At 62.6% G+C, this 19,029-nt stretch overlaps 1 protein-coding gene across 1 annotated transcript; it reads right to left on the reverse strand.

The window, feature by feature from the left end:
- Positions 1 to 5: 5 nt before the first annotated feature.
- NCAN (neurocan) lies at positions 6 to 17,179 on the reverse strand. The gene is made up of 15 exons (XM_066205537.1): positions 16,663 to 17,179; positions 15,011 to 15,433; positions 13,646 to 13,820; positions 13,437 to 13,564; positions 11,871 to 12,164; positions 9,674 to 11,395; positions 8,031 to 9,574; positions 7,847 to 7,958; positions 7,157 to 7,273; positions 6,739 to 6,852; positions 5,284 to 5,442; positions 4,301 to 4,383; positions 4,067 to 4,211; positions 2,639 to 2,825; positions 6 to 2,280 (listed from the first exon to the last, which is right to left on the reverse strand). Exons 1-15 carry the CDS (start codon positions 16,946 to 16,948, stop codon positions 1,932 to 1,934), a joined length of 5,838 nt encoding a protein of 1,945 aa, XP_066061634.1. The 5' UTR covers positions 16,949 to 17,179; the 3' UTR covers positions 6 to 1,931.
- Between the last annotated feature and the right edge of the window lie 1,850 nt (positions 17,180 to 19,029).

Raw genomic sequence — 19,029 nt, forward strand, 5'->3', positions numbered from 1 at the left:
CCCCACAGAACACCCCCAAAACCCCACAGAGCACCCCCAAAAACAACGGAGCACCCTAAAAACAACAGAGTACCCCCAAAACCCCACAGAGCACCCCAAAAACCCCACAGAGCACCCCCAAAAACAACGGAGCACCCTAAAAACAACGGAACACTCCCAAAACCCCACAGAACACCCCCAAAAACAACGGAGCACCCTAAGAACAACAGAGCACCCCCAAAACCCCACAGAGCACCCCAAAAACCCCACAGAGCACCCCCAAAAACAACGGAGCACCCTAAAAACAACAGAACCCTAAAACCCAATGGAGCACCCTAAAAACCCAACGGAGCACCCCCAAAACCCCACAGAGCACCCCCAAAACCCCACAGAGCACCCCCAAAAACCCCACAGAACACCCCCAAAAACAACGGAGCACCCTAAAAACAACAGAGCACCCCCAAAAACCCCACAGAGCACCCCAAAAACCCCACAGAGCACCCCCAAAAGCAGGCGTGGAGCGGGACCGTGTCCCCCCCTGCAGCCCGGGTTTTGTGCCTGAGGTGTTTTGCTTTATCCCGAAATCCTTTTCCCAGGGAATTTCCTGTAAACACCAGAAGCGTTTCGTAAACTTTGTTTTCATTCCTTTCCCCGGGAGGGGTTTCTCCTCGAAGCCCCTCTGCTCTGACCAACGCGAGGGAAAACTTATCCGTGTTCCCACCAGTCAGACTGGTCCGCGTGAAACAGCACGAAAGGGAGACGCGTCCCGAAAAATAACGGGACGAAAAAACCGAAGTTTTTTACGAAAAACGCTTCTCTGGCTTTAGAGGAAATTCCCTAGGAAAAGAATTCCGGAATAAACCAAAACACCTCAGGCACAACACCAGGGTTACCCCCTCCCCAAAACCCACCCCGAGGTGCTGGGGCAGGGAAACGAGGGGGAGCCGCTAAGAAAACCCCAGAGACGCCCCAAGGGGGACACGATCCAGCCCCGCTTTGGGGACAGCGACAAAGCCCAGGCTGGGGGCGAGTTCGGGGGGGTCCCTGTGCGGGGCTGGGGGGTCCAACCCGAGCCGTGGGTGGGGGGCTGAGCGTGGGCCATGCAGGGAGGGCTGGATCCTATTCCCTACGAGGGGCAGGGCATCCTAAAGGAGCTAAAGCCAAAAAAAAGGGAATTAAAAAAGGGGGGAGAGAGAGAGGGGTGGGAGAGGGGCTGGGGGACATCGCCAAATCCTCTTTTTTTTTTTTCCCCCTTTTTTTTTTTCTTTCTTTTTTTTCTCTTTTTTGTGCTGGCCCGGGGCTCTAGAAGTTTTGACCCTCCTCCATCCAGTCCAGACCCTCCAGATCCTAATCCCTACGGGGGTCGGACACCCAAAAAGGAATTAAAAAAGAAGGGAGAGAGATAAAGAGAGAGGGGTGGGAGAGGGGCTGGGGGGACATCGCCAAATCCTCTTTTTCTGTGGTTTTTTCCCCATTTTTGCGCTGCCCGGGGCTCTAGAAGTTTTGACCCTCCTCCATCCAGTCCAGATCCTATTCCCTACAGGGGCAGGGCATCCTAAAGGAGCTAAAGCCCCCAAAAATGGAATTAAAAAAGAAAGGGGGAGAGAGAGAGAGAGGGGCTGGGGGGACATCGACAAATCCCTTTTTTTTGTTGTTGTTTTAATTATTTTTTTTTGTGCTGGCCCGGGGCTCTAGAAGTTTTGACCCTCCTCCATCCAGCCCAGACCCTCCAAATCCTATTCCCTACGGGGGTCAACCACCCTAAAGGAGCTAAAGTCCAAAAAAAAAAAAAGGATTTACAAAAGAAGGGGCGAGAGATTGAGACAGGGATGGGAGAGGGGCTGGGGGGACATCGCCAAATCCTCTTTTTCTGTGGTTTTTTCCCCATTTTTGCGCTGCCCGGGGCTCTAGAAGTTTTGACCCTCCTCCATCCAGCCCAGACCCTCCAGATCCTAATCCCTACGGTTGTCGGACACCCAAAAAGGAATCAAAAAAGAAGGGAGAGAGAGAGAGAGAGAGAGAGAGAGAGGGGTGGGAGAGGGGCTGGGGGGACATCGCCAAATCCTCTTTTTCTGTGGTTTTTTCCCCATTTTTGCGCTGCCCGGGGCTCTAGAAGTAGTGGCCCTCCTCCATCCAGTCCAGGCGGAGGCGCTGGCGGTGTTTTTTTCGCCGCTCCTTGCGGGGTTTGTGCTGCTGCTGCTGCTGCTGGTGCTGGCGGCCGTGCCGGTGCCGCCGGTGCCGCCGGGCTCGGTGGGATCGCCGGGCTGGCACCGGGGCCGGGAAAACGGGGTCACGGCTCTCCTCCTCCTCCTCAGGAGCCCCAGATTTCACCCTCGGAGTCACCCCAACTCACGTTTGGTGCAGAGGGTTTCGGGGCGGTGTCACTTGCCCACCCCCAAATCTCCTCCGGCCCCCCAAATTTCCCCCTTGAGCCCCCCAAACTCACGTTTTGTGCAGAGGATTTTGGGGCCACCCCCCTCTCCTCAGCCCCCCCAAATTTCCCCCCAAACTCACGTTTTGTGCAGAGGATTTTGGGGCCACCCCCCTCTCCTCAGCCCCCCCAAATTTCCCCCCCAAACTCACATTTTGTGCAGAGGATTTTGGGGCGCTCACACTTGCCCACCCCCCTCTCCCAAACTCCCCCAAATTTCCCCCAAACTCACGTTTTGTGCAGAGGATTTTGGGGCGCTCCCACTTGCCGCTGCTGTGGCATTTGATGGTGGGCACGTGGCGCTGGCTGAAGCCCTGCAGGCACTGGTAGCGCACGCTGGAGTGGATGTTGTATTTTTCCTTCTTTTTCCCCACCGGGAAAGCGTTGGGCACCTCCGGGGGGGGCCCGCACAGCACTGGGAGGGGAAGGGTTAAAAAGAAAAAAAAAAAGGGTAAAAATTTGGGTTAAAATGTTCTGGATTCAGTTAAAGCGCTGCGGGGATGTCCCTGCTGCTCTGAGGAGAAAAAATCAGTTCCCAAAGGGGATAAAAATTGGGATAAAAATGCCCTGGATTCGTTCAAAGCGCTGCGGGGATGTCCCCACCCCTGCTGGGATGTCCCCACCCCTGCTGGGGGCTGCGGGATGGGGACGCCATGGGGACAGGGACACCAGGGACTGTGGGATGGGGACACCAGGACCTGCAGGATGGGGACAGGAACAACACAGAGCATGGAATGGGGACACCAGGGGCTGTGAGACAGGGACAGTGACACCAGGACCTGCGGGATGGGGACACCAGGACCTGTGGGATGGTGACAGTGACACCAGGACCTGCAGAACAGAGACAGGGACACCAGGACCTGCAGGACAGGGACAGTGACACCAGGACCTGCAGGACAGGGACACCAGGACCTGCGTGACGGGGACAGTGACACCACAGACTATGGAATGGGGACACCAGGACCTGCAGGATGGGGACACCAGGACCTGTGGGATGGGGACACCAGGACCTGTGGGATGGGGACAGTGACACCAGGACCTGCAGGACAGGGACACCAGGACCTGCGTGACGGGGACAGGGACACCAGGGCCTGCGTGATGGGGACAGGGACACCACAGACTATGGAATGGGGACACCAGGACCTGCAGGATGGGGACACCAGGACCTGCGTGACGGGGACAGGGACACCACAGACTATGGAATGGGAACACCAGGACCTGCAGGACAGGGACAGTGACACCAGGACCTGCAGGATGGGGACACCAGGACCTGCGTGACGGGGACAGGGACACCACAGACTATGGAATGGGAACACCAGGACCTGCAGGACAGGGACAGTGACACCAGGGACAGCAGGATGGGGACACAAGGACGTGCATGACGGGGACAGGGACATCACAGACTATGGAATGGGAACACCAGGACCTGCAGGACAGGGACAGTGACACCAGGGACAGCAGGACGGGGACACAAGGACCTGCATGACGGGGACAGGGACATCACAGACTATGGAATGGGGACACCAGGACCTGCAGGCTGGGGGGGACACCAGGACCTGTGGGATGGGGACAAGGACACCAGGGCCTGCGTGACGGGGACACCAGGACCTGCGTGACGGGGACAGGGACGCCAGGCCCCGCGGGCCGAGGCCGTACCTGTGCCTTTCTTGCAGATGTAGGGCAGGTTGTAGTTGCAGGGCACGTCGTTCCACCGGCCGATCTCGTGCGACACCAGCACCACGCAGTCCTCGCCGCCCGCAAAGAAGTTGTCGGGCTGGTTCTCCCTCCAGTTCTCGTATTGCTGCGGGGCCGCCAGACGGGGGTGACACCCTCCTCGCCGCCCTCCCCGCGCCCCAAGCCCCCTCTCGGAGCCCCCCAAAACCCCCTCACCAAGCCGGTGTTGTCGGTCCACTGGAAGTCCTGCTCCACGATCCGGTCGTTGAGGCCGATCCAGGTGTTCTCGTGGCCGAAACCTGCGGGAGGGGGGAAAAAACACACGTGCAGTTCTCACGAGGAGGGCCAGGAGCACCCCGAGGGCAGGGGAGGCGACAGCAGGGTGTTAGAAATGCATATTGCTATTATTATTATTATTATTATTATTATTATTATTATTATTATTATTATTACTACTATTACTATTATTATGATGTTCAGTTATCCCCATTTCCCCCTGCGAACAAGCAGTTTAGCCAACCCAGAGACGCTCACATGGACAATAGACTTAAAATTTATATCTGCCATGTGATACGAACAATAAACGGATTCTGTCGATTGATTGATTGATCGATTGATTGTGATACGATTATTTGATTCTGTTGGAATCACATTAGTTCTTTTATTCCCATTTCCCACATGAACAAACAGCTCGGCCAACCCAGAGACGCCCAGGTGGACAATAGACCTACAATCTATATCTGCCATGTGATACGAACAATAAACAGATTCTGTTTATTGATTGATTGATTGATTATGATATGATTATTTGATTCCGTTGGAATCACATTAATTCAGTTATTCCCATTTCCCTCCATGAACAAACAGCTCGGCCAACCCAGAGACGCCCAGGTGGACAATACACCTACAATCTATATCTGCCATGTGATAAGAACAATAAACGGATTCTGTCTATTGATTGATTGATTTTATGATTCTGTTGGAAGCACATTAATTCAGTCATTCCCATTTCCCCCCACGAAGAAGCGTTTCAGCCAACCCAGGGACGCCCAGCTGGACAGCAGACCCACCATCTATACCCGCCCCGTGACGTAAACAATAAAATAATAAAATAATAAAAAAAACCAAACAAAGGAATCAATCTGTTGGAATCACACTGACTGGGCTGCTCGGTTATTGCCGTTTCCCCGCGCACGCACCGCTGATGAAGGCGTGCTCCTCCTGCGAGTGGATGCTGGTGAGGTGCCCGGCGCGGCGCCGGCAGTCGCGCTCCGCGTCCTCCCAGGAGCGCCGCCGCGGGAAGTAGCGGTAGCAGTGTCCCTGGAACTTGTGCCAGTTGTGCTCGCAGCCCTCCGTGTCTGCGGGGACACAGTGTGGGCCTCAGAGAGTTGTTTTTTTTTTTTTTATCCTGCTAGCAGGTGATTTTTTTTTCCCCCCCCAAGGGAAATTTCTCAAGGAAGTTTTTTCTTGAAATAATGTCAGTGAAACAACTCTCGTTTCTCAAAACAATCTTGGCAAACCAACTCTCCTTTCTCAAAAAGCTCCTGGCAAACCAATTCTCCTTTCTCAAAAAAAATCCTGATAAACCGACTCTCCTTTCTCAAAAAAATCCTGATAAACCAACTCTCCTTTCTCAAAAAAAATCCTGATAAACCAACTCTCCTTTCCAAAAAAAATCCTGATAAACCAACTCTCCTTTCTCAAAAAAATCCTGATAAACCAACTCTCCTTTCCAAAAAAATCCTGATAAACCAACTCTCTCAAAAAAAAATCCTGATAAACCAACTCTCCTTTCCAAAAAAATCCTGATAAATCAACTCTCCTTTCCAAAAAAATCCTGATAAACCAACTCTCTCAAAAAAAAATCCTGATAAACCAACTCTCCTTTCTCAAAAAAATCCTGATAAACCAACTCTCCTTTCCAAAAAAATCCTGATAAATCAACTCTCCTTTCTCAAAAAAAATCCTGATAAACCAACTCTCCTTTCTCAAAACAATCTCTTTAAACAACTCTCCCCAAACAAACGTTGGCCAGCTCGTGTTTTGCCGTTTCTCCGGTTTAACCCGTGGGATCAGAGAGGTGTTGTTCCTGTTTTCCATCCTCCTGGAATATCTGGAACTTTTCTTTCGTGTCCTACAGCGACAGCAGAGCAGCGAGGAGCCCTCCCCAGCCCTGACACGCGCGGGTTTGTGTCCCCCGGGCAGTGTCCCCGTGTCCCCTCCCAGCTCCCCAAAGCCACAGAGGGCTGGGCAGTGTCCCCGCGGTGACACTGGGAGGCGACACTGGGAGGTGGCACTGGGAGGTGACACTGGGAGGTGACACTGAGAGGTGACACTGGGATGAGGTGACACTGAGAGGTGACACTGGGAGGTGACACTGAGAGGTGACACAGAGAGGTGACACCGGGATGAGGTGACACCGGGAGGTGACACTGGGAGGTGACACTGGGAGGGGGACACTGGGGGCCAACACTGGGAGGTGACACTGAGAGGTGACACTGGGGGGCGACACTGGGAGGTGACACCGGGATGAGGTGACACCGGGAGGTGACACTGGGGGGCGACACTGGGAGGCGACACTGGGACGAGGTGACACCGGGAGCCGACGCTGTGACACGGTGACACCGGGAGGTGACACCGGCGGCCGTCCCCACCTTTCTCGCAGCGGCTGCCGCCGTAGCTGGGCAGGCAGAGGCACACGAAGGAATTGATCTCGTCGATGCAGGTGCCGCCGTTCTGGCACGGGCTGGACAGGCAGTCGTCGATGTCTGAGGGGACACCGGCAGCTGTGACACGGCCGCTGTCCCCACCCCCCGCGCCCTGCCAGGGTGCGAATTCCCCCTCCCGGGCCAAATCCACACGGGAGCGGCCAGAAACGCCAGGGCTGAATTAGAACCTGCAGGGAAACTAAAACGCATAAACCCGCCCAGACGAGAGGTAAGAAATGCGAGCTTGGTTTTAAACAAATAGAGGGTTTTAAAGTGTCCTTAAACAAACAGGAGCTTGTGCCAGGAAGGAGGAAAAAGACCTAAAACCCGGGCTAAAGGTCACCAGCGCGGCCCGGGCGCTCACCGATCTCGCAGTTCTCGCCGGTGAAGCCGGCGGCGCAGCTGCAGCCGCACACGGAGCCGTTGGCGCGGCTCGTCCCGCCGTGCAGGCACGGGTTGTTGTGGCACGGGTCCGCTGGCGCTGCGGGGCGGCAGCGGGGACATGAGCCGGGCTGGGGTGGGGGCACGGTGCCACCTGTGCCACCTCTGTCCCCACCCATGGGCTGGCAGCAGTGTCACCTGTGCCACCTCTGTCCCCACTCCATGGGCTGGCAGGGGTGTCACCTGTGCCACCTCTGTCCCCACTCCATGGGCTGGCAGGGGTGTCACCTCTGCTCCCACCCATCAGCTGGCAGCGGTGTCACCTGTGCCACTCCCACTCTGGCAGCGGTGTCACCCGCGCCACCCCCTCTCCCACCCCATCAGCTGCAGCGATTTGGGATAAAAGCAGCGACCCCGCCCAAACCTCCGCCCCAAAACTTCCCCAAAACGCTCTCCCCGTTCCCGCAGCTTCCGGTGCTCCCGGTGTCCCCAGCTCCCGGTGTCCCCAGCTCCCGGCGCTCCCGGTGTACCCAGCTCCCGGTGTCCCCAGCTCCCGGTGTCCCCCGCTCACCGCTCCCGCAGCCCCCCCGGTGTCCCCAGCTCCCGGTGCTCCCGGTGTCCCCAGCCCCCCCGGTGTCCCCAGCTCCCGGTGCTCCCGGTGTTCCCAGCTCACCGCTGCCGTTGCCGGTGCCCACCCAGGCCAGCAGCTCCCGCTCGTCCGGCGCCGCCTCCTCGCCGCTGCCGCTGTCACCGTCCAGCAGCGGGGACAGCCCCGTGCCCCCCAGCTCTGGGGATCCCCCCGGGCCCCCCAACTCTGGGGGTCCCCCCGTTCCCCCCAACTCTGGGGATCGCCCCGCGCCCCCCATTTCTGGCACCGCGGAGGGCTCAAAGAGCAGCGCCGCTCTCGGGGACCCGCCGGGCTCTGTCCCCGCTGGGTTGGGGACATTTGGGGACAGCCAGGGGCTGAGGGGCGTGGGGGGCTCCTCCCTCTTGGCCTCCCCGGAGGCGTCCTCCTCACCGGGGGCTGCTGGGGCATCCCGGCTTTTGGGGACACTCGGGGCCCCGGGGGTGGCGGGGGCGGACGGGAGGAGGTGCTGGAGCTCGGGGCGGTGGGTGGGCGGCGGGTCTGGGGGAGGGAAACCTGCGGAGCCCTCCTCGAGCAGCGGCTCCAGCAGCGCGGGGCTGCCCCACAGCACGGCCGAGGGGGACGGGGACACCGCGGGGACAGCCCGGGCCGAGGGGAACGGGGCCACCGCGGGGACAGCCCGGGCCGAGGGGGACGGGGACACCGCGGGGACAGCCCGGGCCGAGGGGGACGGGGACACCGCGGGGACAGCCCGGGCCGAGGGGGACGGGGACACCGCGGGGACAGCCCGGGCCGAGGGGAACGCGGGGGAAGGAGACACGGAGGGGACATCCCGGGCCTCGGGGGATGGGAGGGACGGGGACACGGAGAGGACATCCCGGGCCTCGGGGGATGCAGGGGAAGGGGACACCGAGGGGACATCCCGGGCCTCGGGGGATGCAGGGGAAGGGGACACCGAGGGGACATCCCGGGCCTCGGGGGACGTGGGAGAAGGGGACACCGAGGAGACATCCCGCGCCTCGGGGGCTGGGAAGGACGGGGACACCGAGGGGACATCCCGGGCCTCGGAGGATGCAGGGGAAGGGGACACCGAGGGGACATCCCGCGCCTCGGGGGCCGGGGACACTGAGGGGACATCCCGCGCCTCGGGGGACGCGGCTGCTTCTCTGCTGGGCTGGGCTGGGCCTTTCCAAACATCCCAGGATTTCCCAAAATCCCGGGATTCCTCCTGCTCCTCCTGCCTGGGCTGGGCTGAGATATTCCCAACATCCCGGGGCTGGGCTGGGCCTTCCCCAAAATCCCGGGATTCCTCTGGGCCATTCCCCAAATCCCGGGATTCCTCCCGCTGCTCAGGGCCGGGCTCCGTGGGGCCGGAGGGTCCCCGGGGTCCCGGAGCAGCCCCCCGGGAGTGGCCGGGGCTGTCGGGATGTCCCCGCTGCGGCCGCAGGAATGTCACCACCGCCTTCCTCTGCCTCTCCAGCGCCCCGTCCCCCGCGGCCCCGCTGCCGTCCCCGCTGTCCCCGCGGGGCGGAGGGGACACCTCGGGACCCTCGGCCACCAGCGGGGCCGGGGGCAGCGGCGGGGGCGCGGAGCCCTCCCGGGCGGGGATGTCGCCGGAGAAGTCCTCGGTGACATCGGCGGGTGGCCTCGGCGAGTCCCCGCGGGGCTGAGCGCCACCCGCGGTCATGTCGCGATAGCCCCCGGCGTCGCGGGGAGCGCCGGGGGACGGCGACAGCACCGGGGACGTCCCTGAAGCCCTCGGGGCCGGCGGGAGGGACACCGGGGACGCCGCGGGGGTGGCCGGGGACGTGAGCTCTGCAAGAGACGGCACAGCCGCGGTGTCACCGGGAGGTGACCGAGCCGGGACACCCCGGGCGCTGTCTGGTGTCACTCACCGGGGCCGGTGTCACTTACCGGGGCCGGTGTCCTCCTGCAGCGCGGGGGGCGACGCGCGGGGACCCTCCCTCGGGGGGCTGTGGCTGCCGGCTCGGGGGAGCCCCCACGGCCCCACGGCCTCGGCTGCGGGTGCCCTCAGCTCCTGAGCCAGCACGGGGGACTGGGTGACAATCCCGGCTGTCACCAAGGGGTCTCCAGACACTGCGGTGTCCCCTGCTGTCACCAAGGGGTCTCCAGACACTGCGGTGTCCCCTGCTGTCACCTCGGGGTCTCCAGACACTGTGCTGTCCCCTGCTGTCACTTTGGGGTCTCCAGACACTGCGGTGTCCCCTGCTGTCACCTCGGGGTCTCCAGATACCGCAGTGTCCCCTGCTGTCACCTCGGGGTCTCCAGACACTGCAGTGTCCCCTGCTGTCACCTCGGGGTCTCCAGACACTGTGCTGTCCCCTGCTGTCACTTTGGGGTCTCCAGACACTGCAGTGTCCCCAGCTGTCACCTCAGGGTCTCCAGACACTGTGCTGTCCCCAGCCGTCACCTCAAGGTCTCCAGACACCGCAGTGTCCCCTGCTGTCACCTCGAGGTCTCCAGACACTGCAGTGTCCCCAGCTGCCACTGTGGGGTCTCCAGACACTGTGGGGTCTCCAGACATCGTGGTGTCCCCAGCTGCCACTTTGGGGTCCCCTGCTGTCACCTCCAGGTCTCCATTCGCTGCGGTGTCCCCAGCTGCCACTGTGGGGTCTCCAGACATCATGGTGTCCCCAGCTGCCACTTTGGGGTCCCCTGCTGTCACCCCCAGGTCTCCAGACACTGTGGTGTCCCCAGCTGTCACCTCGGGGTCTCCATTCGCTGCGGTGTCCCCAGCTGCCACTGTGGGGTCTCCAGACACTGTGGTGTCCCCTGCTGTCACCTCGGGGTCTCCATTCGCTGCGGTGTCCCCAGCTGCCACTGTGGGGTCTCCAGACACTGTGGGGTCCCCAGCTGTCACCTCGGGGTCTCCATTCGCTGCGGTGTCCCCAGCTGCCACTGTGGGGTCTCCAGACACTGTGGGGTCCCCAGCTGTCACCTCGGGGTCTCCATTCGCTGCGGTGTCCCCAGCTGCCACTGTGGGGTCTCCAGACACTGTGGGGTCCCCAGCTGTCACCTCGGGGTCCCGGCTGTGCCGCTGGAACTGGAAGTGTCGCCCGTTCAGGCCGGGGTAGCTCCTCCTCGGGGTGCTGGGGGTCTCCAGGGGGGCGCTGGGGACCGTCCCCAACCCCGCCGGTGACAAGGACGGGCCGCTCTGCAGGGCTGGGCTCCGGGGATGTGACCCCAGGGTGGCCGCGGGTCCCTCGGGGTGTCCCTGCTCCGGGCTGGCGCTCTCGGGATCCCGCCGGGAGCTCTCCGGACCTTCATCCACCACGTTCAGAGACTCCTCGTGGCGCGGCCACACCAGCCAGGTGGCCGCGGTGGGTGGCAGCGATGTCACACCCCCTGTCCCCACCTCTGCGGCCCCCGGTGGCGGGGACACGGCAGCGCCCGGGAGGTCACCGCGCTGGGACACCGCGCTGCCGCCCGCCGGCCGCAGCTGCTCATCCTCATCCTCGCCCAGCGCCGCACGGCCCGGGGGTGGCAGGAGGTCGTGGGGGTCGCGGGGGATGTCGCGGGTGTCCCCCGATGTGCCCAGCTCGTTGTCGCTGCCGGGCGGGTCCGGCGTGGGTGGCACCGGCAGCACCGGCTCCTCCGTGTCGCCGTGTCCCGCGGCTGTTGGGGACACCACGGGCGTCAGAGGTGGCACCGAGGGGGTCCCGTGGCCCCCCACCCACCTCCCCACAGCCGAGCTCCTCTCCTCATTCATTCACCTCATTAATCCCCCCCAATCAATATCGAATATCGAATATCGAATATCGAATATCGAATATCGAATATCGAATATCGAATATCGAATATCGAATATCGAATATCGAATATCGAATATTGAATGTCGAATATTGAATATCGAATGTTGAATGTTGAATGTTGAATGCTGGACATCGAATACTGAATATCGAATATTGATCACTGAATACTGAATATCGAATACTAAATATTAAATACTTATTATTAAATATTAATACCGAATGTTGGATATTGATTCTTGATATTGGATATTAAATATTAATTGCCCAGCAATTTTCCCGGCCCATCCCCGAGGGAAGGAAGGAGCGGCCGGGGGGGCTCCGGCGAGATCCCCCCTCACCTTTATAACAGTAAGCGTCGAATTTGGAGGCGGCGGGGGGGAAGCCGGTGCGATTCGGGAACTGGTAGAGGGTCCGCACCCCCGGGGCCTCGCCCCCGCACTTCCTGCGCGGCTGCCGGATGGGATAGCGCACGCTGCCATCGGCCAGCCAGCCCGGGTCACAGCGGTCCAGCCCTTGTCGCCAGGCCAGGTGGAGCTGGCCCGTGGTGGCCAGCGATGCCCCCCGGCTCCGGCAGTGCCTGCGGGCACCCTGCCAGGTGAAGCGCCCAGGTAGGGTGGCGTAAAACACGGTCCCTGCGGGAGAGGGGACAAGGGGGAGGCGTTGGGGACACGCGGGGACAGGAAGTGGCCGCTGGGAGTGGCGCTGTCGGGATGTCCCCGGTGCCGAGGGTGGCACGGGGCGCTGGCATCCAGCCCGCGGCCGGACCGTGGTGGGGAGGGGTGAGAGGGGATGTGGCCCCGGGGGGACAGCCCTGGGGAGCCAGCTGTGCTCCTGGCCATGCAATGGGCACAAAGGGACACCGTGGGCACCCAGCCACGGCTGGGAAGGGACATCTGTGGGCATCCAGATGTGGCTGGGCTGGGGAGGGACATCTCTGGGCACCCAGCTGTGCCACAGCCAGGGAGGGACACCCCTGGGCACCTGGCCACTCGATGGCCAGTGAGGGACACTGTGGACACCCAGCCACGGCTGGGAAGGGACATCAGTGGGCACCCGGCCACACTGTGACCACAGAGGGACATCAGTGGGCACCCGGCCACACTGTGACCACAGAGGGACATCGTGGGCACCCAGCCATGGCTGGGAAGGGACATCAGTGGGCACCCGGCCACACTGTGACCACAGAGGGACATCGTGGGCACCCAGCCACGGCTGGGAAGGGACATCAGTGGGCACCCGGCCACACTGGGACCACAGAGGGACATCAGTGGGCACCTGGCCACACTGTGACCACAGAGGGACATCGTGGGCACCCAGCCATGGCTGGGAAGGGACATCAGTGGGCACCCGGCCACACTGTGACCACAGAGGGACATCAGTGGACACCTGGCCACACTGTGACCACAGAGGGACATCAGTGGGCACCTGGCCAAGCCACGGCCACAGCCACGGAGGGACAGCCCTGGGCACCAAGACAGGGCCATGGAGGAACATTGTGGGCACGCAGCCATGGCACGGCCAGGGAGGGACGTCTTTGGGCACCCAGACATGCTCCTGGCCACACCGTGGGCACCAGGGGACACTGTGGGCACCGAAGGGACACCGTGGGCACCAAGGGACACCGTGGGCACCGAAGGGACACCGTGGTCACCAAGGGACGCCGTGGGCACCAAGGGACACTGTGGGCACAAAGGGACGCCGTGGGCACCAAGGGACACCGTGGGCACCAAGGGACACCGTGGGCACCAAGGGACACCCCCAGACACCCATCTGTGGGCACCAAGGGACACCCTGGGCACCAAGGGACACCCCCGGGCACCCATCCGTGGGCACAAAGGGACACCCCCGGACACCCCCCCACCGTGGGCACCACGGGACCCCCCCGGCCGCCCCCGATCCCTCACCCCGCAGCTCCCGGGAGTAGCAGTAGACGTCGTAGCGCTCGGCGGGCTCCCTGCGGCCGTAGCTGCGCACCCCGGGGAGGCTCTCGCGGTCTCCATAGCAGCCGGGCCGGGACTGGGTGATGGGGTACCTGCCGGGAGGGGCACGGTGGGCTCGGGGGGGGTGCCCGGGGGAGGGTCCCCGGGGGTCGTCCCCCATCCCGCACGCTCACCGCACGCTCTGGTCGCTGAGCCAGCCCGCGTCGCAGTTGTCATAGCCGTCCTCGAAGGCGGCCTGGAGGTGCTGGGGGGAGGCGATGACGGCGGAGTTGTCGCGACAGGCGCGACGGGCGGCCGGGAAGCTCAGGGCGTAGCGCTGGCCCGCGGGCCGGTAGTGGAACACCACGCCTGGGGGGGGGACACGGGAGCGCCGAGGTGGCACCGGGGGGCGGCAGGGGCGGAGGGGGGGCGGGGGAGAGGGCTGGTGTGGGGTCTGGGGGGTGAGGGGGGCGACAGGGGCAGAGATGGGGCGAGGGGAAGGATTTGTGTGGGGTCTGTGGGGTGCAGGGGGGAATAAATGGGGTGCACAGCTCATGTGTGGGGTGCCGGGAACAAATGGGGTGCAAGGAATAAATGGGATGCAGGGAATAAATGTGCACAGAGCACATTTGGGGTGCACAGTTCACGTGTGGGGGTGCACAGCTCTCGTGGGGCGCAGGCAATAAATGGGGGTGCAGGGAACAAATGGGGTGCACAGCCCTCATGGGGTGCAGGGAATAAAGGGGTGTAGGGAATAAATGGGGTGCAGGGAACAAATGGGGTGCACAGCTCACATTTGGGGTGCACAGCTCCCATGTGGGGCGCAGGGAACAAATGGGGTGCACAGAGCACATTTGGGGTGCACAGCTCCCATGTGGGGCGCAGGGAACAAACGGGGTGCACAGAGCACATTTGGGGTGCACGGCTCTCGTGGGGCGCAGGGAACAAACGGGGTACACAGAGCACATGTGGGGTGCACAGCTCCCATGTGGGGCGCACGGCTCTCACGGGGTGCAGGGAACAAACGGGGTACACAGAGCACATTTGGGGTGCACAGCTCCCATGTGGGGCGCAGGGAACAAATGGGGTGCACAGAGCACATTTGGGGTGCACGGCTCCCATGTGGGGCGCAGGGAACAAATGGGGTGCACAGAGCACATTTGGGGTGCACAGCTCCCATGTGGGGCGCAGGGAACAAACGGGGTGCACAGAGCACATTTGGGGTGCACGGCTCTCGTGGGGCGCAGGGAACAAACGGGGTACACAGAGCACATGTGGGGTGCACAGCTCCCATGTGGGGCGCACGGCTCTCATGGGGTGCAGGGAACAAACGGGGTACACAGAGCACATTTGGGGTGCACAGCTCCCATGTGGGGTGCACAGCTCCCATGTGGGGCGCAGGGAACAAACGAGGTGCACAACCCTCACGGGGTCCACACCTCCCTCTCACCACCCCACTCCCCCAGCTTTACCTCCCCCCCCTCCCCAGCTCCTGCTGCACCCCTCCAGCTCCCCGCTGGCCGTGCCCCCCCACCCCGCGCCCACCTGGCCCCTCTCACCCGTCACCTCCAGCGGCAGCAGGTCCTGCTCGTCATCGATGCCCGCCACCACCTCGCAGCGGTAGAGCCCCGCGTCGCTGGCGCGGGCCGCCCGCAGCTGCAGCGAGGCGTTGGAGCGGTCCCGGGGGTAGGCGGGCAGCGACACCCGCCCCTCGTAGGCTCTGACCACCTTCACCGCGTTCTCCTTGGCCACCAGGATGGGCACGTCCTCCCTCTGCCCGTCGGCAGAGCGCACTTTGCTCCATTTGATCCGCGGGGGCTCCGCGGGCTCCTCGGGGCCCGGCGAGGAGGAGGAGGAGGAGGAGGAGGAGGAGGGATGCAGGAGGAAGAGGCAGGGCAAGGTGACGGGCTCGCCCAGCCCCACCTGCACCGCCCGGTGCTGCACCCTGGTGATGTGGATCACCTTCCCCTCGTCCTGGGAGCCTGAGGGGAGAGAGGGTTGGGGTGGGTTTTTTTGGGGGGGGTTGGGTGGTAGATGGGGGTTTGGCGAGGTGTGGGGGGCACCCCTGAGCCCCCCAGGAAGGCTCTGCCCCCCCCATGGAGTGGGGCTGGGGGCGTGGTGGGGTGTGGGGGGCACCCCTGAACCCCCCAGGAATTTGGATGATGGATTAGGATAAGGTTCTGCCCCCCATGGAGTGGGGCAAGGGGCGTGGTGGGGTGTGGGGGGCACCCCTGAGCCCCCCAGGAAAAGCAGGAATGGGGATGATGGATTGGGATAAAGCTCTGCCCCACCCATGGAGCGGCTGCAGCCCCACCTCGACCCCTCTGGGGCTGAGCCCCCCACTCGGGTGGGGTCCACGGTCCCCCCGGGATGTCCCCAGTCCCTCTCGGGATGTCCCCAGCCTCACCCAGGATGTCCCCAGCCCCCCCGGGATGTCCCCAAGCTGTGCCCACCGCTCTGCACCCCTGGGTGTCACACGGCTCCCAGGGGACACCAGCACGCCCTGTCCCTGTCCCTGTCCCTGTCCCTGTCCCTGTCCCTGTCCCTGTCCCTGTCACCTAAACCCGGGTGGCACCACGGTGACAGGGCCGTGACCACCCTCTCTTCATCCTCCTCCTCCTCCTCCTCCTCCTCCCGCCCTAATCCCGTCCCAGCCTGAGCAAATCCCCCCCGCGTCTGGGACCCCCCGGGAACCCCCCGGCGGGGGTCAGGGACCAGCTGGGGGGGGGGGGTCGGGGACAGCCACTAATCCCCCCCCCCACCCACCCGACCCCCCGGGAGCCTTCCTCCCCTTCATCCCCCACCCTCATCGCTCCCCGAGCTCATGGGGGCGTTCCGAACCCAAAGCCCCCCCGAGCTGTGGGGACAGGGAGGGACGGGGGGAGAGGGGACAGGGAGGGGACAGGAGGGGACAGGGAAGGGACAGGAGGGGACAGGGATGGACAGGGAAGGAACAGGGGGGGCTCAGACCCGCGGTAAATCCCCGGGGGGCTCAGCGGGGCCGTGGGGAGGGGGCCACCAGTGGGATTAGGGATTTAAGGTCTGGCCGGGGAGGGGAGGAGGGGGCACGGCGGCCTCGGGGGGTTTCTCCCTCCCTAATCCCGAGCTCCGGTCGGGTTTTTTATCGTTCCCCGTCGGGATTTATTTCTCGCGGCCCCCGGAGTTCATCAGGTATTTGCTGCCGGCCCTTTAATTAGCCCCGAGCGCTTACCCAGGACGGCCAGGGGGAGGAGGGAGAGGCCGAGCAGGAGGCGACAGGCGACATCCCCCGTCACATGGACCATCCTTGACCTGCGGGGACAGCGCGGGCTGCCAGGCCGGGGGACCTCGGGGCACAAATCCCCGCCGCAGGAGCGGGGATGTCCCCTCTGCGGGATGTCCTGTCCCCTCCGTGGGATGTCCCCTCCATGGATGCCGAAAACCGGGAGGGGACCCCCGGATCCCACCGATTTTGGGGTTTGCCCAGTTCCTGTCCTCACCCACATCCGTCCCTCCATCCCGGCTGTGTCCCCGCGCTGGGGACATCCCGGCCCTGCCACTGTGTCACCCGGGACGGGGACATTCCCGCCCCCCGGCCCGCCAGGGTGACACCAGTGAACTGGGAGAGCCCAAGGGGGCCCCCGGCTTGGGAGGTGACAGCGTGGTGGCACCCACAGCTGTCCTGTCACCCCTTGTCACTGCTTGCAGGGTGACACTGTCCCCAGGCGTGTCTGTCCCGCTGTCCTCAGTGCCGGTGGTCCCCAACCCCTCTGAGTGTCCCCAACCCCTGTGAGTGTCCCCAAACCCCCCTGAGTGTCCCCCACCACAACCCAAACCTGGCACGGGTGTCACCCAGGGCCTGCCGCCATCACCTGGCACCCACCAGGGCTGTCACCAGTCATGGCACAACCATCACCCGGTGCCCACCACCAGCACCCAAATCCCACTGCCATCGTCACCTGTCATGGGTACAGCCATGTCCTGGTGTTCCCCCCCACAACCATCACCCGTCACGGCACAGCCGTTGCCTGGTGCCCACCACCGTCATCCAGCTGACATCACCATCACCACCCAGCTCCTGTCACCAGCATCACCCGGTGCCCACCAGCATCACCCAGCTCCATCAGACAACTCCCACCACAACCATCGCCTGGCACAGGCGCCACCCAGTGCCTGTCACCATCACCCGGTGCTCACCACAACCGAAACCCGGCCCAGGTGTCACCCAGGGCCCACCACCATCACCCAGTTCCTGTCACCATCACCCCGCTCCTGTCACCATCACCCAGTCCCTGTCACCATCACCCAGTCCCTGTCACCATCACCCAGTTCCCGTCACCACCACCCTGTTCCTGTCACCATTACCCAGTTCCCGTCACCACCACCCTGTTCCTGTCACCATCACCCCTCTCCGGTCACCATCACCCAGTCCCTGTCACCATCACCCAGTGCCCACCACCATCACCCAGCTCCTGTCACCATCACCCAGTCTCTGTCACCATCACCCAGCTCCTGTCACCATCACCCAGCTCCTGTCACCATCACCCAGTCCCTGTCCCCATCACCCAGCTCCTGTCACCATCACCCAGTCTCTGTCACCATCACCCAGCTCCTGTCACCATCACCCAGTCCCTGTCACCATCACCCAGTCCCTGTCACCATCACCCAGTCTCTGTCACCATCACCCAGCTCCTGTCACCATCACCCTATTCCTGTCACCATCACCCAGTCCCTGTCACCATCACCCAGCTCCTGTCACCATCACCCAGTCCCTGTCACCATCACCCAGCTCCTGTCACCATCACCCAGTCCCTGTCCCCATCACCCAGCCCCTGTCACCATCACCCAGTTCCCGTCACCATCACCCAGTCCCCATCACCATCACCCAGCTCCTGTCACCATCACCCAGTGCCCACCACCATCACCCAGTCCCTGTCACCATCACCCAGTCCCTGTCCCCATCACCCAGTTCCCGTCACCATCACCCAGTCCCTGTCACCATCACCCAGTCCCTGTCCCCATCACCCAGCTCCTGTCACCATCACCCTGTTCCTGTCACCATCACCCAGTCCCTGTCACCATCACCCAGCTCCTGTCCCCACCCCCCAGGTCCCACCACAGCCACCCCTCACCCCTGGGGTGCCAAACCGGCCGGGCACAGTCAGTGGGGACACCACCCGCACCCCCAAACCCCAAAGTTCTGCCAGGAGCCTGAGCCAAACCCCGAGTTCCCCCACCAGACCCACCCGGGAATTTTCTGCTCTCTGATTTCCCCGATCCCCGCCCTGTCCCAGACACGGATTTGGGGACCCCCAGCATTGGGGGGCCCCCCAGGAGCCCCCCACGCCTCCCCAAACCCCAGTCTGCGCCTCATCCCCCCATCCCTGCTGCTCCATTTTCCAGCCCTTGATGCCTCCTCCTGTCCTTTCCGTGCTTTTATGGGACGAAAATAGAAGAAAAAAGGCGAAACGGTGAGAAAAAAGGAGACCCCCCGTGTTCCGTGCTGGCAAAGGGCTTTTTTGGGGGGATGCAAAACCGCTTTTTATCTGATTTCTTATCAAGGAAAAAAAAAAAAAAAAAGCCTTGGCAGCTCCACGGG

Source organism: Chamaea fasciata, unplaced genomic scaffold (genome assembly GCF_029207755.1).
Source record: "Chamaea fasciata isolate MVZ Bird 193981 ecotype frontalis unplaced genomic scaffold, bChaFas1.0.hap1 SCAF_28, whole genome shotgun sequence".
Lineage (NCBI taxonomy): Eukaryota > Metazoa > Chordata > Aves > Passeriformes > Sylviidae > Chamaea > Chamaea fasciata.